At 41.4% G+C, this 26,280-nt stretch overlaps 3 protein-coding genes across 3 annotated transcripts; all 3 read right to left on the bottom strand.

The window, feature by feature from the left end:
- Positions 1-765: 765 nt before the first annotated feature.
- Positions 766-2,758, bottom strand: LOC129409768 (E3 SUMO-protein ligase EGR2-like). Its single transcript, XM_055156444.1, has 2 exons — positions 2,556-2,758; positions 766-2,387 (listed from the first exon to the last, which is right to left on the bottom strand). Exons 1-2 carry the CDS (start codon positions 2,674-2,676, stop codon positions 1,441-1,443), a joined length of 1,068 nt encoding a protein of 355 aa, XP_055012419.1. The 5' UTR covers positions 2,677-2,758; the 3' UTR covers positions 766-1,440.
- A 2,060-nt stretch (positions 2,759-4,818) lies between these two features.
- LOC110160276 (steroid 17-alpha-hydroxylase/17,20 lyase) lies at positions 4,819-12,628 on the bottom strand. Its single transcript, XM_055156179.1, is given in 11 exon segments — positions 4,819-5,099; positions 5,626-5,729; positions 7,338-7,507; positions 7,629-7,755; positions 7,757-7,824; positions 8,048-8,134; positions 9,156-9,385; positions 9,961-10,099; positions 10,277-10,397; positions 10,861-10,996; positions 12,625-12,628. Coding segments are annotated over 11 exon segments (1,458 nt in total). The 3' UTR covers positions 4,819-4,827.
- On the bottom strand, positions 12,514-25,346 carry LOC110160277 (mucin-2-like). Its single transcript, XM_020924911.2, is given in 6 exon segments — positions 12,514-17,568; positions 17,570-19,458; positions 21,424-21,643; positions 22,163-22,324; positions 23,439-24,032; positions 25,180-25,346. Coding segments are annotated over 5 exon segments (2,847 nt in total). The 5' UTR covers positions 23,584-24,032; positions 25,180-25,346; the 3' UTR covers positions 12,514-17,137.
- Positions 25,347-26,280: the final 934 nt, after the last annotated feature.

The raw sequence follows: 26,280 nt of genomic DNA, 5'->3' as shown, positions 1-26,280 counted from the left end.
AACATGCATTGTTACTATGAAGGGGGTCAACACCATCTGTTTGACACCATCAGTATTGTTAAATGCCACACTGCCTAACACCAGTAACATCCTCATAGAGACACTAATGCAGAAACGTCACATAGCTTTAAAATTACTGAGTTCTGGGTCTGTGGACACAATACACAGGTTGTATACAGTTGACACACAGTCTTTCTGTTTTGGGTTGCTTACTTTTTAATATCCTTGATTTTCCTGAATAATTATGAAACATCTTGTCTTCCAAATCTAGTCCTGGGTTAGATGTGCTTTATGTTCTATGTTGTATATTTTATCATGTTTTAACTCAGGGATGTCCAAACTATGGTCCCCGGGCCAAATACTCCCGGGACCAATACCAATTGTTGTTGTTGTTGGCCCTCAGGGATACTGCTGTATTGCCCCAAATGATCATATTTACAAAAAGTTTTACTGCAAATTACTGTAACTTTGATATTGAGGTGAAACAAGACTTTTTACCAGTGTGGTGGCTCTGTGTAAAATATATCTTTCTAAAAGTCTTGCTGTATTGACCACCAGTCTGCGGCTCTCCACCCCAAATATATGCAGCCCTCTGTGAAAAACAAGTTTGGACACTGGTTTTACTCGTGAACAGTTGAGTCCTTTTTTTGTCCCATCATTTCTATCTGAATAATATAACTCACAGTAACAGCTGCATTAAAGTGACTGGTAACTGTCAATGCACAGAAGGAGAGAGGCAGTACTCTTTGTTTGTTGTTGTTGTTTATTGACAGCGTCTCATGCACAGGACAGTAACGTGCACAACATTTGTGCTACTCTCCGCTCAGATGCTCTGAGCACTACAGCTCCCATGATGCACCTGTCTCCAGAGGTGCCCTGGGTCTGAATGACATCATCCAGAGGTTTACTGTGTCATTTACATGGTACAAAAATATAACTGTGTCAAATATGATACAAATATAGAACTGTTTAGACAAAATAGATCCACAGGTCATGCATCGGCGGCACAAACATCTGCCACAAAAATATCCACCAATTTTTAAGACAAAGTGCTTTGCTTCAGTTCATTCGGGTGTCTAATGAAAACCCTCCAGTGCTTACGCCCGCCCTGAAAGTCTCCTCTGATTGGTCCACAACACTGACAGTCTGTCACACTATGACGTCACGCTGTAACAGCAAAAACACAAACAAATACAGGATTCCCATGATCCTCTGCTGCAGTCAGTGACTCTGCTCCTGCTCAGTTCAGACCAAGTTCCCTTGTCCAGATCTGACTAAACCCAGACCAAGTCCAGATCAAGTCCAGACCCTTTAATTCCAGGCCACGTGCCATGTACTGCGGGCTTTTACGCCATTACGCACACCTTGTGCCGCGGCTTAAACATTTGAAAGTGCCACAAACTCAGTGACAATAATTAAAGCTTCTCACGTGACCGCACATTACACTCCTGGCGCGTTCACGGCCAGTGCATACGCGGCCATCATCTGTGCACGAAGCTGCTGCTTGATGTGCACGCGCCCGTGCCTTTTCCTCTCGTCGCTGCGCGCAAACTTCTTCCCGCAGACGTCACAGGAGAAGGGCTTCTCCCCCGTGTGCGTGCGCGTGTGTGTGGTCAGGTGGTCGCTGCGGCTGAAGGCGCGCGCACAGATTGTGCACTGAAAAGGCTTCTGTCCCGTGTGGATGCGCACATGGCGGTTCAGTTCATCTGAGCGCGAAAAGCGGCGCTCGCATCCTTGCACCACGCAAGGGAACGGTTTGGCTTTGACGCTCTTCTGCCGCCTCCCGCGGGCTGCAGCCTTTGGAGCGGGGACGTGCACGCCCTGCAGCAGGGAGGAAAGCACGTGCGCGTCCACGACTGGATTCCCGCTGATGACGTAGGTGGCGGGATCCCCCTCTGCTCCAGGGAGCCCGGTACAGAGCCAGTCCCGCGGCTCCTGCTTCAGCTCCAGGCCGGACCTCGGTGCGCTCTGAGCGGCTTCGGGCAGCAGCAGAGTGTCCAGCAGCTCCGCCACATCCAGGGCATCCAGCTCCAGCGGCAGCGGCTCACAATCTGCGCTGGTGGTGAGGCAGGTTCCGCCGCAGCTCGGGCTGAACTCCGTCTTCACCAGCACGGGCTCGGTCTTCACAGACACCGAGGGAAGCACCGGCGCAGATGGGGGGCTTGGAGCGGGGGCAGCGGGCTGCGGCTCTGGCTGTACGTCGCTGCAGATGCCCACGATCTCCGTGATCATGTTGAGGATGGCGTCAGCGGCGCTGCTTAGACCCGGAGCCGCGTTCTGCTCCTGGAAGAAGGCACCGTCCAGCCCCGGGGACTGGGAGTCCGAAGAGCAGTCACTAAAGTCCGAGAAGAAGTCCGAGTCCGAGGCGTCGGTCCCGGGAGAGAACACTGCGAGAGAGAGAGGAGAGAGGGTTAGACCAGATCCACGCAGGTGTCTTCTGGTGCACCTGTTGTCACATGCACGCTCTCACGCGCACTCTAAACATGCTTTCATTTTAACATTTGCATCACACTCACAGACCATCGGCTTGTTTATACACATTTGCGCACACGCACCTTGGCTGAACGGGGAGCCCACGTCCGAGTCTTCGCTGAGGCTCGAGCCCACGCTGTCCACCCACGCGCTGCAAGCGTCCTCAAATTCTGACATAAAGCTGTCCTCTCGCTCCAGCAGCATGTTTCGTTAGTCCGGTTAGAGCTCAGTAAGTCCGATAATCGTAGGTAAGTCCTCGGTCAGAGCCGTGATTCTTCGGCACTTGTTTCTCTGTCTCCAAAGATGCGAATGATGCTGGTCCTCTCCTCGCGGCTTTTATATCCTCCGTCTCCTCACTTCCCTCCTCGGGCTCTGATTGGCTGCTCCGGAGCCAGGGATTCCCCCCTCCGCGTGCGTGTCGTAGCTGCCCAAATATGTCCCGTTTCCGGTGTTGACGCGCGGCGGTATCCCCGAACCATAAAAGGCGCGAGGGTTTCCTCCAGCACTGCGGCACTGAGTTACACAACAGCAGCGGGAGGACCCGGCTCCGCAGCGGCTCTGCGCGTGCACGGGACACGCACGGGACATACTAAACATGCAAAATAAAGTCAAAACATTGTTTTGGCATGCGCTTATATTGGCAACAGCATGGAGTCAAATGCACGAGGAGGAGAGGGTCTGCAGTGAACAGAGGGGCATGTGGTGAGACATGGAGGGACGGAGTCGGGAAATAGCTCATAGAGAATAACTGCAATAACACCAAATGCTTTTCAGGTTTTATCCATCTTAATGCACATGCAAAGATTGGAAAGCAATAGCTGCTGACATATTACAGCCCGAGAGCCAGTACAGCCAAAAAGTCTTGATTTCTTTGTGAGTAAAAACATATGTAAGCCTCACTTTTTATAATTTATGTAGCAGCAGTGAAAAAGTGTGACATGCTCTAAATCTGAAGTTGGACGAGGGACAGGAGCAGATGGCTGCAGGGTAACCACAAGAGGGACAGGTGGTCCCTATAACAGAGAACATCCATCACCTATGTGTGTGCGGATGAGAATAATAACCCATCAGATCAGTGACTTTAAACTAGGTCTAAAACAGGTCTAAAACTGGTCTGACATAGGTCTAAAACTGGTCTAAGGTAGGTCTAAAACTGGTCTAACGTAGGTCTAAAACAGGTGTAAAGCAGGTCTAAAGCAGGACTAAACCAGGTCAAAGCCATGGTTTAATGCAAGACTAAACCAGGTCAAAACCATGGTCTAAAACAGGTCTAAAGCAAGACTAAATCAGGTCTAAAGCAGCTCTAAAGAAGGTCTAAAGCAGGACAGGATTAAAATAGGTCTTGAGCAGTTCTGTGCATGTGTGACAATGTTGCAGGATGGAGGGAGTGTGCACACTGAGCAGGTGTAGAAAGGGAGAGAGAGAGAATCTGGTCTGAACATACTCAATAATGCATGCAACGGATGACACCTGAACAAGGACTAAACCAGGACAAATCCAGTACTGAACCAGAACTAAACCAGAAGCAAATCAGGACCAATCCAAGAAAATGAACCAAGACTAAACCCGGACCAAACCAAGACCAGAACCAACCCAGGACACTGATGGATGGGTCAAATGCACTGATCACTTTTTCAGGTAGACAAAAAACGTGAATCAGAACCAGGACTTAACAGGACCAAACCAGGACTAAACCAAGAACAGGACTAAACCAGGACCAAACCAGGACTAGTTTTGACCTGGCTCTCTCCTGCTGTGATAGTCCACATTACATAAGTCAGTGTTAAAAAGATGGATCTAAACTGGTCTCACTTGAGTCACATGACCCTCCCACAGCACCATGTGACTTGCTGCTGTCTCCATGGAAACGCCCGACATTCCCACACTCCTTATGTAAAGTCCAGCGGCTGCTCATAAAGAGGCATTTAGATGTTTAGATATTAGGCCTGGTTTAGTCCTGTTTAAGTCCTGGTTCAGTCCTGGTTCAGTCCTGGTTCTCAGTCCTGGTTTAGTCCTGGTTTAGTTCTGGTTCAGCATATTTAAGACCTGGTTAACTCTTGTTCAATTCCTGTTTCTTGTATTTTTGGTACATTCAATTAGTTACTTAACAAAACTGGATATAGATCATCAGCTTTATAAATGACAAATAGGGTCCAGTCTGTTTAAAATTATTTATTGAAAGAAAAAAAAGAATAAAATAAAACCAACTTGAGTCAAATGTACTTGTCTGCCTCTATGTGGGAAGAAGCTACTATTACAATCTCTAGTATCTCCAAATCTGCATATTAACAAGAAACTTTTTACCTGTCTTCTCTAATACAGGAACACAGGAGGATGGGAGGGCATCTGACACAGTTATATGTGCTTATCGCCACCTCCCCAGCCTGGCCGGGGAGTTACTATGACCTGATAGGGCAGAGGCTGCAGGACCACACCCAGCGCCCCCTGCAGGTTGGGGGCGGGCTCAGAGGATGGGCGGCTGAAGCTAATTCTCTGCAGCAGAGACGACAGGAAGAGGAAGAGCTCCAAACGGGCCAATGATTCGCCAACGCAAACCCGAGGCCCCGCCCCAAACGGCAAGAAACCAGACGGAGAGTACCGTTCACCATGCTCATTCAGGAAACGCTCTGAGAAAAGAAAAGAAAAGAATAAAATGATTGTGATGTGTGATTATGGTTTAGTGCAGGTTTAGTCCTAGTTCAAATCTTGTTGCCTTCTGGTTTAGGCTTGGTTAATTAAGTCAGAGTTTAGTCTTTGTTGCAGAATAAACTGAAGTAGTACACAAGTTGAATTCTATCCATTCTAGTCTAGTATGATTCAGTCTGGATATGCTTCTGTTGTAAGGAGTATTATACCTCAGATGATGCAGACCAAGATTCTGTACTGTGTCCTCAGTACAGAACAGAAATCCAATTCGCTAACAGTCTTGGTTTAGTTTTTGTTTAGTCCTGGTCCTAGTTCAGTAGATAAGCTCTTTTTTATTTCTAGTCCTGATTCTCTTCTTGTCGTGTTCTGGTTTAGTTCTTCTTTTCTCATAGTGTAGTTCCTGATTTAGTGTTGGTTTAGTTCAGTACTTTTCTAGTCCTGGCTCAGTCGTTGTTCAGTCCTACTTTAGCCCAGTTTTTAGGGTTAGAGTTAGTTCTAGTCCAGTACCTGGTTTAAAGAGGTCCGGTTTGTCCCAGTGTTGTGGATGGTGGTGAATGGCCCACATGTTGACCAGGACACGGGTCCCAGGCTGGACCGGGTGTCCCCCCAAACTGCACAAAAAACAATATAGGAAATATATGTACCGTACATGTATTTTAAACATGGAAAAAAAAGCAGAATATAGAAAATTACAAAATATATATATAAAACTATTACTATTGCTACTACTTGTACTACTACTGCTAAGAGTATAAATGTAGATTTCAAAGCACACTGTAGCTTTAACTTGTGCATCCTGTAAAATAATCACATCCGTGGACAGAAAAGAATACCATATTATTTTTATGCAATACAGATTGGTGTTCAACTTTTTTTATGTCTTCATTTACTCCTGCCTGAATCATACATACCAAATAATATATAATATTTTGACATTTTAACCCTGTAAATGCCATTTTTGTATGTGAAAGTCTCAAATTATGTACATGAACATTTTTATTTCTATATCTTTCAAGTAATTTAAAAGTGTTTGTGTTGGGGTTATCAGAGGCTGGGGATGTCATAAAATAGTGCCAACACTGATTTTGACTTTGTTGTTGTTGTTGTTTGTTTTTGCACAAAATGCTGTTTTCCCCTAAAGCCCCATTGACTTCCATTATAACCACACATTTTTGTGTAACACTAGGAAATAATCAATTGTGTATTTTTAAGTTTCTCCTGTTATGAAAAGGTAAATGATTCAACCCCAATTCATTCTATTCCACCTTGTGTAGGCCGGTATGCAAACACAGTTATAGTTTTCCTATGCTTTCCAATGGACTTTTATGGGATTTACAGGGATTGTGCCTATGTGTATTTAGGAGGGTTCTGGGGGAATATACTTCCCTGGGTGGGGTACAGGGGGGTGTTGGGGGATATATGCGTGTATGTTCACATACTGTACATGGGTCTGTGTGGGGCGTGAAGGGGGGTTAAATTCGCATTGTGTAAAAAATGACTGAAAATGTAAATATTATGATCATGCTTGAAATGGTGGACCTAAAAATCATAGAAAGAAATCTCCAAATCCCCCCAAAACAGTCAAAAGTAAAAATTTTAAGCCATTTGAACACACTGACAGGAAAAAAAACAAGTATCAGTTGAAAAAAAATTGGAATTAGTCTGCTTTTTAAAAATACATGTTCAGCATTTATCAAAAGAGGTGTTAACAGTGACAGATACATACACCTGAAAATCTGCACACACAGGCACACACAAACTCACACAAATTCACAAACAAACACATTCAGTCACTCCTCTACAACACACCCATATCATTTGAACCTCAAATATCTATGTCTCTGGCCTTCAGTGTGAACTAATATGTACAAGTGTCTTTCTATTGATATAACCTTGTAATGGAAGATACACAGTAAAAACAAAAATATAAAAAATTCAAACAGACACTAAGACAAAAAAAAAAAAAAGAAGGGTTTTCAACACCAGAGAATTCAAAATAAATCAAAAAGTAAAACTATACTGGCAAAGTTAAGCCAGTAAAAATACATGTTTTATTTTATTGCAGTAAATACGCCTGTAATTCAGTAAATCCAAGATAGATATGTTTAATGTCACACTGTGGAACATTCCAGGCAAAGCAATAGCGTTTCAATAAGGTGGTGGACCCTTCACCAGAAGTTACATAGAATAGTTCTTGGCTTCTTTGGCTTTGTTCTGACCTGGTCTGGTTCATGGCGGTGTGGGGGATCAGGATTGGACTCACGGGGCGGATCCTCAGTCCCTCCTGGATAACTGCCTCAACAAAGGGCAGCCCAGTCCGGTCCGAGATCATAACCGGTCTATCCAGTCCCACCTGCTCCTCCAACTCCCTCTGCGCCCGCGTCTGGACCTGAGCAAAGACACATACTAGTTCAGTCCTGGTTTAGTCTTGATACAATCCTGGTTTAATCCTGGTCTAGTCCTGGTTCAATCCTGGTCTAGTCCTGGTTCCGTCCTGGTCTAGTCCTGACCTCTGGGTAGTGCAACAGGTATGCGATGATCCACAGTAATGTAGTTGATGTAGTTTCGACTCCGGCCCCAAACGCCTCAGCCACAGTCATTAAAACATGGTCGTCCGATGACATTTGACCTTTCCCCTTTCTGACCTCTGAGCAGGGCGTCTAGGAGGTCACGGGGGTCGCCGGGCTCACTGTCGCTCATTAAGGCCTGGAAACAACAAATATGTATTCATTCATATTTATTTATATTAGTTTAATCCTGTTCAATATAAACATTACAAAACCCTGTTATTTTGATCAAGAGAAATCTACACGCATGTACTAACGCTATAGTACACATATGTTTCCAACTCATTCAGGAGTATTGAAAGTAAATCTTAGAACAGTGACTCTTTGTAGCCTGTTCCTGTGTTGTTATTCTTGACATGTACCTTGTGTTGGTCCAGTTTCCTCTGCAGCAGTTTGTCTCTGACTCTGATGCACTCCTTCAGTTTATCCAGAGTACTGTTTGGAAAATACTGACAGAAACATATACATAAATGTGTTATTAATATGTATTATTTATTTATTTGTATTTTTTTTTATTATACAAAACAAAACAAAACAAAAAACACAGAGGAGAAGAGTGCCGTTACAATCGTTCATTGAAATATCAGTCAAGATGTGTTTACAGTATTCATTTTCAGATAAAGTCCAATCTAATAGGTTTCACATACTCAGTCCATTTTGTCCATGTTTCATAAAATGAGTCCCTTTGGTTCCGCAGGGTGAAACACAGCTTTTCCATCACATACGTTTCATAGACTATTTCTATCCACTCCTTTGTTGATGGATAATGCGCCCTCAGCCATTTTTTTGTAATGTAGTAGGGCTGCTAATAACTTTTAGCTTTTTATCATCATTTCTCCAATTCTGGACATTAAAATCTTCCAAGTATAAACACTCAAAGGTAAACATCACTTTAGGCCCCAAAACATGGTTTATATGACTCCAAATCTGTGACCAGTGAGATTTCAGAATAGTACAGTCCCAAAAAATGTGATAGTGTTTCGCCCCAGATGAGCCCCAGAGCCTCCAATATGAGTCCCCATTACCTTGTTTTTTTTGTTGTTTTTTTTTACAATATTCTTCCATCCAAACACTCACCATGTATTAGATAATGTTGTCTTCCACTGTAATTGACAGATTCTTTCCCAACTTCTGTTTAAAATGTTCAGATTACCTTCCATTTCCCACCTTTTCTAAATGTATTCCTATTTATTTTTTCTTTTATATTACCAGGTAGTCTTATCTCTGTGTAATCCGTCAGTTGTCTAGGTAGGTTCCATAATGGTCCATAGGCATTTTCTAGTCTATGTGGTTTTATACTTGTTCTGATACAGCTCAAGATCATTCTAAATCTATTCAGAAAAAGTTCATTTCTGCCCTGTGACTTTTTTAGTATCAGTACTTGCTCACATGACGCTCTAGCCTTGATATTAGTTTTAATATTAATTAGTATCTGATTTTGGACACTTTGACAACAGCCCTAGTCCTCACCTTTAGCCAGGGGTAGATGTCCACCAGAGCTCCAGTGGCAATAGTTTGGACGATGCCGTTGTTGTACCGAATCACCTCCTGGAGCTCCTCATCCTTCGGTCTGTAGGTGGCGCTAAAGACCAGAGTGCACACCACGTTGGTGACTGCCCGAGTGACAGCGGCAGAGGGGTCAAAAGAGCGCCCCCTGCTGGTCAAGAGCTCCTCCACCAGGTCATCCACTGCTGAAAGGACTGATAACAGAGTGAGAGAGTGGTTATACTGTCTACTCCTCTCAGCAGGGAGGTTTTGGGTTAGACTCCTGATCTATCTGTGTGGAGTGTGCATGCCCTCCCTGTGTTACTGTGGCAGAGTGATTAGGAGGTCTCTTACCATATAGCCTAGTAAAGTAATTGAGTAACCCCAATTTAAATTTGGACTACATCAAGACTAAAGCAGTTGATCTGATGGAGCAGAGGATAATAATACAGTTCATTTATTAGGCTCCTTTGTGGACACTTAAGGTCACCCTAGAGAATAAACAAATACAAAAGCAAACGAATATAAATAAAAAGGGATGCAGAGGAGAGGGTTAGATGGAACAGAAGATGCAGAAGAGAGGGTCAGATGAAGAAGAAGATGCAGATGAGAGGATCAAATGGAACAGAGGATGCAGAGGAGAGGGTCAGATGAAGCAGAAGATGCAGATGAGAGGATCAGATGAAGCAGAGGATGCAGAGGAGAGGGTTAGATGAAGAAGAAGATGCAGATGAGAGGATCAAATGGAACAGAGGATGCAGAGGAGAGGATCAGAAGGAACAGAAGATACCGATCTCTTGCAGGCGTCCGCTCCCCTCCCCAAACAGAGCGAAGGAGCTGTGAACAAGGCGACGGTGAGATTTCCACAGGGGAGAATAGTCACAGAACGCAATGTCTTTCCCTCCTCGTGTCAGAAGATCTGTGGTCACCTGTTTTTAAAGATATTTGGATGATATTTAGCAACATAATTGGACTTTTAAATAATTCACGCACAGCTGCAGAGTGAAATTGAAAAAAAAAGTAATAATGTGAATCATGAGTGAAATGATAAAGCACTAAATATGATATGAAAGATGTTAAGTGAAATTATGCCACTTTATTCTGACCATATTTGGGCGTCCACCAAAGTCCCTTCCTCTAGTCAGAAGAACCTCTCGGGCCAAATCATAACTGTTCACCACCAGCGTGTAGTGTGGGCCCAGGTACAGAGAGAAGAGGGGGCCCAGTCTGAAGAGAAGAAGAGATATGTATGAACAAATAACAAAGCAGAAGAAGAAGAGAGAGGGCTCATGTAAAAGAAGAGGGGGCCCAGCACTGAGGTATAATAAAACCATAGAGATCATCACCATGGTAACACCTATGGTAACAGACATCCTGCATGACGCTTGCATGCTCCGTCAAAATATATGACACATGAGAGGAGAGAGACAGAAAACTGAAATAAATCGAATAATCTGAGTAAATCTAAAGTTGTTCTCTAGGGAGATAATATTGCTTGGTCTGGAATGTTCCACAGTATAGCATGCATCTGTATCTATGGAGATGGACAATGCCATAAAGCAAAATCATCTTGACATGGTGGTAGAGCCTCCACCAGAAAAGTTAAATAATGCACCTTTAACATTAATATTCTAATTTAAATGTTTACATGAATGCATTTGTCGTTTGTGCATCATTTCATAAGCAGTACCTTTTAGAGATCCGTGTGAAGAGCAGGTGAGGGGACAGTCCTGAGGCAGCAACCCAGGGAAGGCTGCCCAAAACGGGGACACTCGGCAGACACGGCACCCCCTCGGCTCTGGAAGTCCGGCGAAACGAAGCCAAAACTACAATGAAAAATACCAAAGCTGCAAGAGAGAGCGGAAGAACCACACCGGAGGAGGAGAGGAGGAAGAGAGGGAACATGGTGAAAGTGAAGAGACAGGGGCGAGCGAGGATATAAACCTGACAGGAGGAGAGAGAGGTCAGGGCCGGGGGAGGTACACTGTAAAAATGCATGCTTAAAAATTCTTCTTTAGATTTATTTTGTAGGTCTTCAGATTTTCAAACAATCACAGTGGAGTAAGAAAATGGGACAATGTGTAACTTTTCTGGTGTAGGGTCCGCAACCTGTTTGGCTCCATGGAAATGTTATTGCTGTGCCTAGAATTTTCCCCAGTATGGCAATAATCAAATGAATCTATATCCATAGAAGCCTGCTACTGTATCAGGCCAAAGTTACAGGTAAAGCATGTTTTTGAAGGTGATTTTGAGTAATATAAACATCTGTAATTGAAAAATCCATACTGTGAAACATGCAGGTGACAAAACCAGAAAAATTACATAGTGCAACTTTAACTATGCAATCATGATCAGTATATTGAATTGATGGCATTTTAAGTAATATTTTTCAGAGTATAAACAGATTTTTATCGTCTTTAAAATGTGATTAACAACAACTAGCATGTTTACAGTGCACTTCCTGATTCTTGGACAAAATGAAAACACTATAATCAGATGCAGAGAGCACACGGTGGGCATATTTCGACCTCAAAAGCTGCTTATGCTATAGATCTCTGCTGGGGCAAAACAATTCAAGACAATGGGTGAAAAAATGTAAATGCTTAAAGATAAAAACCTTATCTTGCATTTGAATCCAGGTTTAGTCCACTTTTAGACCTGATTCAGTCTCTGTATGTTAGGTCCTCTAGTCCACGTTGACTGCTAACAGGTAGTAACAGAGAAAAAGTAAAAACTTAACCTTAAAGTAAAATCGTTTTGTTTGGACTCTGTCTCAGGGTCGGTGTTGTTGTGGCCTTCGTCTTATCAGAGATTTTGGACTAAATGGCCTCAAACCAAGGACAACAAAGTGTTATATCTGCAATGGCCAAGACCTGGTTCAGTCCTGGTTAAATTCTAGTTTATTTCTGGTTTTGGCCTGGTTTGGATCCGGTTCCATCCTTTTGTTTAGTCCTGTTCCATCCTTTTTTAAGTTATCTTTGGTTTAGTTGTGGTTCAAGTCCTTGTTAAATACTTCTCAAATATAAAAATTATTAACTTAAAATCCTAATACCTGCTTTAGTTTAACACAAAAAATGTAATTATTTTCATTTAGTGTTTGAATGTAACCTTTTCAAATGATATATTTTACTAAGAATTGTAATTTCGACTTGTGACAGTAAATTTAGTTTGTTAAATTGTTCTTTTCATATTTTCTTTGTTTTTTCAAGGCAGTTAGCTAAACAGAGTGCAGACTGAGTCACTTTGGGTTGCCATTTCCTCCTAGTAGTAGTAGTAGTAGTAGTAGTAGTAGTAGCAGTAGTAGTAGTAGTAGCAGTAGTAGTAAAAGCACTGAAAAAGAGGCTGTTTTTTCCCAGTTTTATTTGTATATTGTCACACGTTACAACAGGCTGGTTGAGTATCACACACTCTCATTTAGACCCAACAGAAGCGCACCAGAACCAGGGGCCCATACCCATAATTACTATTATTATGAACTGCATTTTACACAAGAAATTCCAAACTGTCATATGATTGGGTTTAGTCATTCACAAATCAAGAAGGTAAACATACACTGCAAAAAACAATAAGCTCCATAATATCTAAAGTCTTAACGTGAACATTTTCCTTCCTCCATCTCAGTTTAAAGGCGCTGTATGTGTTTTTTAATGTCGTGAAATTTTGAAAAACAACGACTTCATTTCAAATTATTATTACTGCACCAACTTTCTGATTATTAGACGCTTTAAAATTAGATGGAGACTTATTTTGACCTAAAAAGCTGCTTATACAATTTATCTGTACTGTACTGTATTTTGCTCAAATACATGGAAAAATCTGCTCATTTTTTCTACAAGAACACCCAAATTCTTCAACACCCACATCCAGATTAATATTATTTTTTGCAGTGTAGTTTTCTCAATTTTTTTTATTTTTTACAGTGCTTTGTCTAGTTTAGATAAACACAAGCTCGATAATTAGTGGCTTTTCAAAACACACCATTGCTAATCTAAAGTGCACCTCAAATCAACAGAATTCAGATTTTAGGATAAATTCCACAGATTTTTACAGTATATCGGTAAAAAAAATCACACAAATGTAGTTTTCAAATGGGACAAGATGAAGATTTTGTTGGTGTCATTCGCCCATTCAAAAGTAAGAAATAATTTCAAAAATAAAATAAAAAATTTATTCAAAAATCCCCAAATTTAACAGCTCTCCAACCGCACTGAATCGAGTTAGATTTACTTAATGTTTTCTAGTTAGTTACAATCAAGTCAACTTAATAATTTTTATTTAATTGAACACCTTTTACCCAATACCCCTGTGGTTTTGGTGTTTTGAAAACATATGACTTAATTCTATTTACATTATCTATAGTAATCTGAAGAGTTTATGTACTTGTGATACTTGTCTAGATTTTTTCACTTTTTAGACCAGTCACAGGTCAGATCTGTGGAGAGGCAATCCAGCTCACAGTAAGAATGCATGTAATCAAGGTATTTCTGAGCAACAAAAACACCTGTAACTTAAAAAAGCGAAATATAAAAGTCTTAATACCAAAATGTTCAACATGATTCAGGCAAAGCAATTGCATCTCCATGGCATACACAGTAAAGTTACATAATACATGTTTAGCTTTAAGACAGAACTATCATTAATTAAGTTGTAGATATGTAAGTAAGTAGCCTGAGATAAATCAAAACTAGTTGAAACTAATAAATTGAACATTAATAGTAAAAAATTGTGTCCTTTTAACATTTTATCTCATTATTTTAGGTGCAGAGCTGGTAAAGTTGTGGATTCTTGAGCTTTAATTTCCACACACAGTTTCTCCATTCACTCATTAAACTTCACTCGAATCTAAACGCTAAGAGTTTAACAGTATCGCGTAAAAATGGCACGTAATATCATCAAAACCACGACAAGAGAAGCACGACATCGACTGCTCAGTTTGCTCAAAACTACCAAAGTTCCCAAGTTCTTTTCAACAACAATTTTCCAGATTTTGTATGTTTTTTTGAGCTCGGATTCTCTCTAAGTTCAGCTCAAATGTGACAAACATGTTACAAAAAAATCCGGTTGTTGTTGTTGGTGAATTCTGACAATCCGTTGAATTGTGCCCCAATTCAAGCAGAATTCTGTAAAATTCTGAGCGAATTCAAGTCAGAAATTTGCCGATTTTTCAGTTCGTTTTTAGTCCGTCGAAAGCCTCCAACAAGAATGAGTTGAAGTTGTAGTAATGCAGCATGAAAACAGGGTTTAAAATAAGATGTTCCCATTGGTCGATATCAACCAGTGAGATCACAGATAGTTCTTTCAAATGCGGTAAACTAGATCCAAGCAAATGAATCGTTAAAACCTTGTCAATATAGCATGAGTATTGGAAATGAGGTCTCATTTTAAACATACGGTGCCATCCACTACGATTGGCATGGGTAATAAATCTATTGTGGTGATTTGGGGGCATCTTTAAGTCTTAATTCATTATTTTGTACTGTTTTACAGCTATGATTTGTGACTAAATAAGAGTGTTAGTGAGGAACTAAAAAAAACAAACATGATTAAATTCCGGATCCAAACCAAGGACTAAACCAGGGACTAAACCAGGACTAAACCAAGGTCTAAAATCACTAAAGCAGAAACTTAACGGGAACTTGAACTCAGAACTAGAACTTCAAATGTACCAGCGTAGTGGACGGCATTGTATATTTTATACCACAAAACATTTTCGATATCTTCTGTCACTCCACAAGAACCTTTCTCTGTATTTACACAATTGCTGATGAAAAATATTGCTCTTCACTTTCAAATCACTTCACAAAATATATAATTTGTTGGAAAATACCCACAAAAAATCTATTTAATCATATTTCAACAACATTTGTATTTGTTGGATTTACTATGAATTTAACATTACATAGAGAGGACAGGAGCCACTGTTTAAAGCATTTTCAGAACAGAAAAATATGCAAATCTCCCAGGTTATTGTCTTGATTCTACAATAACATTCTTGTGGCTTAAAGGTGCAATACGTAACATGCGAAGGGCCCACCACTTGCTCATCTGCATGGAGTGATATGTTCCATAATATGGCATTAAACTCACAATAAGAATCCATGTTTTTAAGGCATTTATGAGTGATAAAAACACCTATAATTGAACATATTTAATGCCATACAATGAAACATTCCAGACAAAGCAATCACATCTCCATGGAAACAAGCAAGTGGCAGACCCTTTACCAGAAAAGTTACATAGATCACCTTTAATCATCTCCCTGTCTCACCTTAGTTCATTTGTACTGATTCATTTGCTTCAAGTGGACAGGCCGAGTAATTACAGAGATATTAACCATAAACCATCTCTAAACATCTGCCATTTCTAATCTTTAGCAGCTCATTCTGCCTTCGTCTTCAATTGTATGACCTTTAATGGGTCTTGACGTTGCAAGATTATCCAAAAGGGATGTCTAAAAATAGGGGAAAAGTTGTTTAAATGTCGCCTTTTCATCAGATTTTCACGTCAGAAATCCTTTGTTTAGTTTGGTTTCATTGAGAACAATAATAACCCAATGTCTAACTGCTCCTACGCGCTCGTCATTCTGCAAAATACCAACAAAAGCATTCACTATTTTTGACTAATTCTGTGCGTCACAAACACCATCGGTTCTCAAACTGTGGTACACATCCCCTTGGTGTTAATAATAGTAATAATAACATGGCTAGTATCCTTGTGTTTGGAAATTTTAATTATATCCAAAAACGAAAATGCACAAATGAATCAGTTTCTTTAAATTAGGTTTGGAATCCTGCAATAATTTTCCAACGAACGCAACATCTGATTTACCTTTACCTGTCCTAATATCAATAAAACTATTTATGGTAGGGCATCTGACACAAAGGTATAAGTAAGTTAACTGTAGATACCATTGAAACATATGAATAGGAATTAATTTGATAAATAATTGATAAAAAGGTACTGAAGTTGTAACTATAATGGCATTTTAACATTCCAAAAGTGAAGTTGATTATATCCAAACAAATTTCACCAGTTTATTCAAATCTAGTCCAGGTAAACATATTTTAAAAATTTCTTAACATTTTGTCATTGCAACTTGAAAAATGTGATTGCTCAGTAGTTATCCAGTGTTAGTGGTTTAAATTTAGACCAGATTTAGTCCTGGTTTAGAACTGTTTTAGACCTGTTATGCTTTAGGCTCTATAATGAAGAAACCTGGGATTAGTCCTGGTTCAGACTTGGTTTAAACGTCGATGATTGGAACTCTTAACATTTGAGAGTCAAAGTTTCCCTGCTTTGAGAGATTTCTTAAAATTATCCATCACAATTTTCTATGTGTCATCTTGTATTTGCATCTCGTTACACCTTTTGAGGAAACCAGAACTCCAGAATACTCTTATAACGCTACTTCTATAATGTTCGTTTAGGTCAGTCAGTTTGTAAAAGAGTTTTTAACGTTACTGTTTGGTTGACTTTTAAATATTGCTCAATCAAAAAGAAAATTATAGGTGCAAATATAATAGTGGAGCAAATGAACACACTTGAATTATGGGAAAAACAACAATATTAAATAAAAAAATAGCTTGAACTAATCTTGGTTCAATTTGACTAAAATAAGAATTTATTTATTGTTGCAAATATATAGTAAATCCATTATACTGGAAAACTTTTTAAGACTCTTGGTTTGGGTGGATTTTGTCTTGTTACTTGCCAAAAATAATCGTAGTAGTAGTAGTAGTAGTGGTGGTGGTGGTGGTGGTATTATATTTCTTCCCTGCCATTTTAAGTGACTAATAATAGCTACTCCAATTGCAAATATTATTTATAGACCAGTCAAAATCTATTCCAATCAAAATTAAATCGCTAATTAAACTTATTTAAGAGTGTTGTTTTTCCCTTTCCCATGAATCTGATAATGAAACATCCCTCATTTACAATCATAACGTGTCTTTGTATGTTTTGCCAAATTACACTGTTTCAACAGAAATCACCACTTTCTCATCTGAACTCTGCATCGTTTCGGTGTTACACAAATTAATGTCGTCTCCGCTCTTCTGGCTCCTCACTGGACAATCCACGCTGTCGTGAAGCTCGGAATTGCCTACGAACAACTTCTTTTCTCCTCCGTCTTTGCCGCCATCTTGTTTTAGCTTCTCTTTCTCTTCAGCATCATCGTCGTCGTCGTCATCATCGTCGTCGTCATCTTCGTCTTCAACTCGGCAACGGCAAACTTCGATACCAGAATCTCCCGTTAACCTTCTGTGACGGTACTGGCTTTCGTCCGCTGCTACGTCGCTATCCTCGCAATATTCTTCGTCAGCTTGCTCCTCGGACTCTTCGTCGTCCCAGTTGGGATTTACCGGTTCGAAAATGTCTACGCAGGGCGAGAAAAGGGTTTGTTTAGGCGGGGACTGGTGTGTTCCGCGGAGAGGGGGACAGGGACGAAGCGTGGCCCGAAGATGCTGCGCTTTTCTCGGACGCGTGGAGAGCGGCGAGAGGGTCCAACAGCAACATGGAAACCGGAGGAGAGGGAAGAGAAGGCGAAGGGATGGAGCAAGGTGAAGAAGGCGAGGTCGCGAATGATGGCGGATCTGCTTGAATTGTGATCGCGGGGAAAAAAGAATTTGAATTTTCATTTTTGACTGGTAAATTTGTGAAAGAATGTTCCAAATTAAGACTGTGCGATTGGGGTACGCCTAAACAAGATGTGGATTCCGTTGGGAGCGATTTTGACAATGTTTTCTCATCTGACAAATTTGCGTTTTTTCTATCAAACGTCGACCAAAGAATATCAGAAGCTAAGGTTAAGTCCGACTTAGCTTTTGAGCTAAAACTTGGGTCTTCTTTGTAAAAACGCAAACTTGATGCTATGTTTTCTTGGCAACTCAATTCCTTCGAGGCAACATCTTGGGACAATGGTAAAACTGGACAGACCAAATTAGCATGATCTGGTATGGATATTGAAATGCATTCACTGACAGGTTCTGGCAAAGTTGTGGCAATTTCTTGAGTTTGGCTAATTGTTGGAGACTGAATTTTTGAATTTACATCGATTAAACTTGGCTTTTGAGTTAAATTTAGCATTTCAGAAATTGGCGGAGTTACAGCTTGTGTTGTAACTTTAGATTTAGAATTTGGGGTACAGTCTGTACTTTCTGGGAGAGGAGGAGCAAGTCCCAACAATGATTTGGGTGCTTGCAAAATACCTGAATTTTTTAAAGTGCTTGTATCTATGTTTTCACTTTTTTGGTCAACATTCATAGCTACCATTTCTGTTGGTTGCACCAGTTCTGTGGTCAGTTTGCAAGACCCAAAGATGTCTTGATGGTTCTTAGTAACGTCAGCCTCAACTGTTGGTGCTGGGCTTTTAATTTCCGCAGTTTCGCTTGGCGCTTTGACGAAATATGTAACTTTATCATTTTGTTGTGTGACAATACATGTTTTTGTGTCTAATTCTGAAGTTTCTCCAGCTGGTTTGGTAGAAAAATTAGATATTCCTTGGCTTGAGGGTGAAGAGATAACAGACTGGTCGGAATTTGTGGCAACCGGATCAGCAAACAAATGTAAAGTCCTCGTAGGAGATAAGTTGGAGGGAGTCGTTTCTGGAGTTGATTTTTGAATTTTGGAATCTGATTTTTGAATTTTGGAATCTGATTTTGAGGTGCAAGTCTCATCAGATAAAATAGATCTGCTAGGATTTTGCGGAGAAACCGAAATTGGGACTAAACTTGGGTTTGTGTCTGTATTCCCGCCCATAGAGTCTAGTATTAGGTTAAGAGTCCTTGGCTGTTTGTGGCTGGTGGTGCTATCAAAAGTTCTTGTTACGTTTAAGCTAGCTGGAGGGCTAGTCATTGGCGAGTTGGATTTAGAATTCTCTGTGCTCTGAGGACAAGAAGTTGGAGTCGTTGTAACTGTTTTGATGTCCAGTTGTTGCTTTATTGGAGGCGTAATCCCAACTGGAAACGTAGCATCCGAGTTGGACGAGGCTATTGTTTCCAGTGGAGATGCCGATCTGGTAGCAACAACAGTGACGCTTTCTGTTGTGGCTGCCGGATTGGTTTCCTCGATTAAAATGGCGACCGTGGCAGAGTCGTCCGTCTTGCCCTGGGGCAGCTCCAGGCGAGTGGCGGCCGCGCTGATCGTCTCCATGGTGACAGAGTCCAGGGCGAGAGGCGTGGCTTCGCTGGGCGTGGAGGTGTGGCTTGTGTCCGTCTCATAGGTAACGGGCGCGGAGAGGGAGGAGCTACAGGGGGAGGACGGGCAGCAGGAGTCACAGGAGCAGCTGGAGCTAAGGACAGAAAGCAAAATAAGTTTTCACACGATATGATAAAACTTAAATGGTGCTGTGCCTAATTATTCACCACAACTTTTCACAATGTTTAGACACCATTGCAAGCTTCTAGGGATGGGACAAGGTCTCGAGCCACGAGATGTTGCAAGATAAAATTGCCACAAGATTGCACACATGTGGAAAATTATCTTGTGAAATTTTTGTCCAGGTATTTATTTACATTAGCCTTAGAAAAAATTGAGGATCTAAAAAGCAGTTCTATAATGACAGCAAAAATACTAAATAAAGTTTTCCATGAGTTCCAATATTATTTTCCAGCACCACCACAGAGTAGTTTATTAGTTATTTGAATCCTGAAGCCAGTGTTACCAGTGCAGTCAGCTATGGGTCTATTGAACTCAAATCTCTATTTCCAAATTACAAATATACATTCACTATTTTGATAGCAATCCTCATTACATTTCACTGCATAATTTTTTCATTAATAAAATCACATTTCCAAATCACAGTTGAATTCCGCTTCATCTACAGTGCACATTCACAGTCCATTTACAGGACATGGACGTTTCAGATAGATTTTTAGTAATCACCTGTTTAGATATGTGGGCATTACTGCCATACTTCTGCAAAGAATTACAATGAACAATGTTAGTGGTGGTTTGTTATTTTGAAACCATAATAAACTTCCTGGAACAGACTTCCTGTCATATGTCACCACATAAGACCTTACTGCCAATGTGCATGCAAAGCAAAAACTGTAGATATTTAGAGATACACTGAATATGTATTGTGATTGGAGACAGAGTAGTGGACAAATGCAGACTTATTTAATTTGCAGGTCTAGAATTTTGGGATTCTTTCAACACATTTCAGGAAGGTTTCAATATTTGCTTTTCTTTAAAGGCCCTAAATTACACAAAATGGATTCTTGTGAGCTTTTAAGCAATGTTATAATGCTGTTACCTGATCAAAAACATACTGTACATGGAGCTGTGTTTTTGTTATGTTTGAGTAATCCTTTGTTATTACTGTCTACATCCAAACAAAGACTTTTTTTTTTCTTCTACACTTAAGTTGACTTGTTATTTTCTAATTTAATTGACAAATAACCAGCCCAAAGCACAATATGTAACTTTCCTGGAAAATGGTCAGCTACTTGCTTGTCTAAATCATTAACTGCATAAAGAAGTGGATTCAGGGAGTGTTTTACTTCACCCGTCATGTTTAGCTCCAGTCAAATGAAGCTCACAAAGCTAGCTGAGTTCCATATTAGGCAAAATAGCAAAATACAAACACCAGGATCAAGAGTGGGTTAATACAAACATTGTAAGACTAAGATGATGAGGCTAACTGCAGCAGTTAGCAGCAGAGAGAAGGGTTAGCTACTATTGTAGCCACAGCTGCCCTGGGGCAGACTGATGGAAGCAAGGCTGTCAATTTTCACCATCCGCCCCTCCGAACACCACCAACACTCACGCACACACCTCTTTCATACTAGGCAATGTGGGTGAAGTGCATTGCCTAAGGACACAATGACTTTTTGTGACTGGTGCTCCACTGTGGCACCTGATTTTCTCAGTGGTCTCTCATACAAGTACTAACAAGGCCCAGCCTTCTTAGCTTCTGAGATGTGACGGGATCAGGCTTTGACAAGCCGCTATGGCCACAATCAACTCAATTGGAACCAAAGTCAATTGGAACCAATTGGAGTCACTGGAACTGGAAGGGCCCCCATGCTCACTTCCTTCTTGGCTGGTGGGTTAGCTATGTCAATTTATATATGCAGTGTATGGTCTAAATAGAGATTACTTTGCTTACTATGTTCACAGTATGGCATTAAACCTGGAAACAAGCAGGTGACAACAAAACACGCAACATTAGTACCAGAGTTTACTTTTGACTACACTATAGTGTTACACTGTAATACTGTACATAGTTCTTTTTCCACAGTGCATCTCTTACCTGTTGTCAGAGCTGAGTGAGGAGGGTCCGTCGCTCAAAGGCTGCAGGGGCCGGTGGAGCAGGGTCCCTGGGTGCTGCTGGGTGAGGAGGTGAGGGTCGGCTGTGCGGGGGGGCTGGGGGTATCGTGGAGCAGTGAACACAGAGCTGTACGGAGGAGGAGGAGTGGAGGGTTGAGCGGCCACCTCCTCATAAGACGGTAACTTTAGGGATGCCAAGAAACCTGAGGAGGAAGAGGGATAGAGAGGGTTAGGTTTAGTTCTGGTTTACTTTTGGTACAGTCTGGTTCAGGTGTAGTCCTGGGTCAGTTCTATAGTAGTCCCAGTGTGGTCCTGGTTACACATAGTTTAATCCTGGTTCAGTATTGGTTCAGTCCTGTTTCAGTCCTGATTCAGTTCTTGTTTCAAATCGAAATAGTGCCTGTTTGAAACTGTTCTGTTATTAAGTCTTTGTTTAGTCCTGGTCCAATGGTTTAGTCATGTTTTAATCCTGATTCAGTCCTAGTCAAGTCCTGGTTCAGTCCCAATTGAGTTCCCGTTTCAGATTAAAACCATTCCATGTTTGAAATTGTTCAGTCTTGGTTCAGTCTTTGTTTAGTCCTTCTCCAGACATAGTTCAGTCCTTGATTAGTCCAGGTTCAATCCTGATTGAGTTCTGGGCCAGTCTTGGTTCAGTCGTGCTTCAGCCTTGCTTCAGTCTTGGTTGTGTTCTGGTCCAATCCTGGTCCAGTCCTGGCTCTTACTGAGGTCCAGCATGGAGGAGGGGAAAGAGGAGGCTCCCTGATAGGCGAGCAGGCTGATGTCTCTTTGCCTCTGCTGCTGCTGGACTCGCAGTTTGGCTCGGCGATGTCGATAAGCACAACAGCAACTGAACAGGATCAGGACGGTCCAGAGCAGCCAGAACCCTGAAGAGCACAGGCCCAAAGGTTAAGACAAGAAAAAACAAGATAATGAATTAATTATAACAATATATCTGTTTTTTTAGGCTTTAAAGTTGCTTTTAGGGTAAGAGCAAAACTATATTGATCTTAAAGTGAAGATATATACTTATTCAGCTCTTTAACGAACACTATGCAACATTTCTGAAGGACGTCTGCCACTTGCTTGTCTCTATATAGACGTGACAGCTTTGCTTAGAATGATCCACAGTATGGCATTTTAAGTATCTCATCGAGAAAAGCCAGTGAGTCAACCAGGCTACGTTACAGGTCAGATTTGTGGAGAGGCAAGCCTGCAAGAATAAAGTTTTTCCTCCCTTTTTTTGCAATAAAAACATCTATATTTTAACACATTCTAGAACAGATTTATACATTTAATGCATAATGTGGAAGCATTTTAATCTCCATAACACCCAGTCATACCACAAAGTACATGATTACTCATACAGGTGGGAATTAAATCAAAACTACCAAATGATTATTAAAAACAAGCAAAATATACCCAACATTTTGCTCAATAATAGTTTTGTTACTTGTTGTCTGGTGTAGACAGATCAAGTTCTACCGTTGTGTCCTTAGGCATTTCACTCATCTTGCCTAGTACAGACATGATGCGTGAGTGAGTGATTATTGTTCGCCTCAGTTCAGTTTAGGGCAAATGTGGCTATAATAACTTACAGCAGCTTATCACCAGGCAGAAAGTGAAAGAATAATGCAAGAAATTGTAAAGTGACTTTGAGCATCTGGAAAAGCACTAGATAAAATTATATCATTATATAGCACTACAAAAACACACTGGTACAGCGTTTGTTTGTTTTAATGTTTTTTGTTTGTTTTGTTTTGTGTGCAGCATTTTGGAACATAACTATTTATATATAACATGTAGTATATAAATAAAGTGGATTGGATTATTACTTCATTATTACTTACACCAGAGCCCATAGTAGTAGTAGTTCTAGGAGTAGTAGTAGTAGTAGTAGTATTTCATTACTTACACCAGAGCTCGTAGTAGTAGTAGTTGTTCTAGTAGTAGTAGTAGTAGTAGTAGTAGTAGTAGTAGTAGTAGGATTTCATTACTTACACCAGAGCTCGTAGTAGTAGGTGCAACAGCCGCTCTCCCCGCAGCAGTGTCCGGTCTCACACAGGTAGCCCCCGTTAGCGTTAGCACCGGGGCAGTAGCGCGGTCTCCCCAGCAGGGGCAGGCTACCACCGGAGTGGTACTCCATCACACCCCCGCGTCTCCTGCAGCTACTCTACGCCACGGCTACGGCTACTCCTGCGCGGACCACTTACGGACCGCTAAAGGCCCTACCCTAGGCCTCTGCTGTAGGCTGAAGCAGCTTAAAATGCCACTAAGCCTTCTTAAAACTGCCAAAAATATGACTCCTCACCTTCTATTATGTTTATAGAATTTTAGTGAGGAAAATTTTGTTAACTGGGTTGTTAAAGAAAAACTGCTTACTACAGATCAAGCAGGTCAAAACTAGGTCCAAATTGAGACCAGTTCAATATTAAGACTAAACGAGGAGTAAACCAGGACTTAACCAGGACTAAATCAGAAGTAAACCAGGACTAAATCAGGAGTAAACCAGGACTAAACCAGGACCAATCGGGCAGCTTGTTTGTCAGCCAGATGACGTCTGCAGCTGGTGGCGAGAAGCAGGATGTATGCCAACTGAAAAAAAGAAAAAACACAAAGCTTTATTGATAAAAGTGGCGCACAATGACAGTCTTTAGCAGACTCCTGATTGAGATTCAGCCCAAACCGCAAAGACTTGGGCAGTGAATGAAACAAAGAATGCTATTTACTAACTAAGACTAAACCAGGACTTGACTAGGAATAAAACCGGACTACACAAGGATCACAGAAAACAGAAACACAGTCTAAAACAATCAAGCCAATAAGAACTTCAAGGTGCACAATGGTAACATTACAGGTTGGACTACAGGCACCTGCAAGTGTCCATGGAGATGTTATTGCTTTGCCTGGAATGTCCCACAGTATGGCAGTAAACTTTCCATAGTGAGAAGGAGGTGATGCCAACGGGCCAAGTTACAGGTTGGATCTGTGGAAATTCAAACCCGCTCACAGTAGGATTTTTTTTTTTTCTTCATATTTTGTAATAAAAGACATGTAACTGAACAAATGCAAAATGTATAAGTTGAATGCCATACTGTGTAACATTGCAGGGAAATCAATAACATCCTCCACCTGAAAAGTTACATAGTGCACCTTTAATACAGAGTTTGAGAAGATCATTCAACCTTACTGGGGATATACCAGATATAAAACCAAGACCAAAAAAATACATGCATAAATAAAACCAAACAAGAAGACTAAATAACAAAGACTTGGATTCTCGCCTGTTGTCCTATAATTTGTTGAATGCGACAGCGTTTGGGCCAAGTTCGAGTGGCGCGAATTTCACTGCGGCGCGCGCAGAGAGAAAACCAGAGCAAAAACATGACACTGCTGTGCCCCTCCAGACGACAGGTGCGACCTAAACTGGACCGGGTCTAAACCAGCTCTAGACCAGGCTGAACCGGGTCTACAGCAGGTCTACACACTGGAGTAAACAGGGTTCAGAGCAGATGCACGCTAATAAATCAAATGCGTAAAGTCCGAGTTAAGACGGGATAATATGCTTGTAATAAATAATAACCAGGATTAAGCCAGAACTAAATCGTTACTAAACCAGTACTAAACCTAGACTAAAGAAGATAGACACCATTTTGATTCAATGCGCATGCATGTGTCCCCGTGCGCGCGTCCTGGTGGTGTACCCAGAACTAAGCTTAGCGTTCCCCGTGCACATACTCACCTACGTCACCTATCCATGGCGCCGGACTGTGCGCCTTAGCTCTGCGGGCTCTGGTGCTCTGTGTGTCGGCCTGGGTGCGCGGCTCGGGTCGGTATGTGACTGCGGGGCCTGGTCTGGAGCGTCTGCCCTCCTCCCTGCGCTCCCTCCGCCGCCATCAGCAGCGCCAGCGGCACGTCAATACTCCGACCGAGCAGCGGGTGCACTTCCTCTGAACGCGGAGGGATTTCACAATTAAACGACCTGTGACGGAAAAACACATTTACAATGTCACTCCTGCCACACAACACAGTGATACAGATGCCACCACACAGACAAGTGGGATACACCACAGCTATGACACTAAATCAGCTAACAGTGTCCACCAGTTTCCGTCCAAAGTGTAACAAAGCGTCCACCCTGATTTTAATGTTAGGCGTTTTTTGTGTTATTATTATTTTCATTAATGTTATAAGTTGAACACATCATTTATCTTCCTAAAAGCACCACTTCTCCTCGGACATTATTGTGTGGTAGCCTCCAAACTTTTCCAAACCGGAAATCAAGCTGGGTGCCTTTTTATAACTTGATTCCTTCGCCATTTCAGAGCCATGTCTGCACAGCCTCACCGCCCATATTCTGCTAAAATCCTACTCAAACCAACAACACACGGTTTGCACACACGCACGCACACTCACGCCTGCCATACTCTCCACTTTAGGGCGCCATGTGCACATTATAAAGTTGCAGAATGACATAAATGTCGCTAAACAGCTTCGGAGAGATATGGTGGACGTTTGTAGTAAAAGTAGAGAGACGCACGCACATTATGGATTCTTATGGCGCACGCACTGAGCGCTGATTGGCTGAAGCGGCGGAGGGAGACACGCGCGGCCCCAGCAACAAGGGACAGATTTCTTTATTTGTCACAGATCAGTTTTCAGCAGAGTTGAAGAGGAGCCAAAATATTTACTCAGTATTATTACTCGAGTACAAGTAAAAAGTAACGAATTAAATAGGTAAGTTATAAGGTGAACGTAGCTATTCTCAAATCTTATCAGTTTTATGGATATAATTAGACAAATACAACATAAAACCATTTGAAGAAAATATATAGTAAAGAAT

Source organism: Boleophthalmus pectinirostris, unplaced genomic scaffold (genome assembly GCF_026225935.1).
Source record: "Boleophthalmus pectinirostris isolate CB_2022bp ecotype Guang Dong unplaced genomic scaffold, ASM2622593v1 HiC_scaffold_20, whole genome shotgun sequence".
NCBI classification, from domain to species: Eukaryota; Metazoa; Chordata; class Actinopteri; order Gobiiformes; family Gobiidae; genus Boleophthalmus; species Boleophthalmus pectinirostris.
The sequence above is the reverse complement of the archived record's forward strand: the minus strand, read 5'-3'. Positions and strand labels throughout refer to the sequence as shown.

What these genes read in the sequence shown, in the direction of transcription:
- LOC129409768 (XM_055156444.1), bottom strand. Translation starts at nt 2,676, where the DNA reads ATGCTGCTGGAGCGAGAGGACAGCTTTATGTCAGAATTTGAGGACGCT. An exon ending in GGGCTCCCCGTTCAGCCAAG is followed by an intron (nt 2,388 to 2,555) that starts GTGCGTGTGCGC and finishes TCTCTCTCGCAG; the next exon opens with TGTTCTCTCCCGGGACCGAC.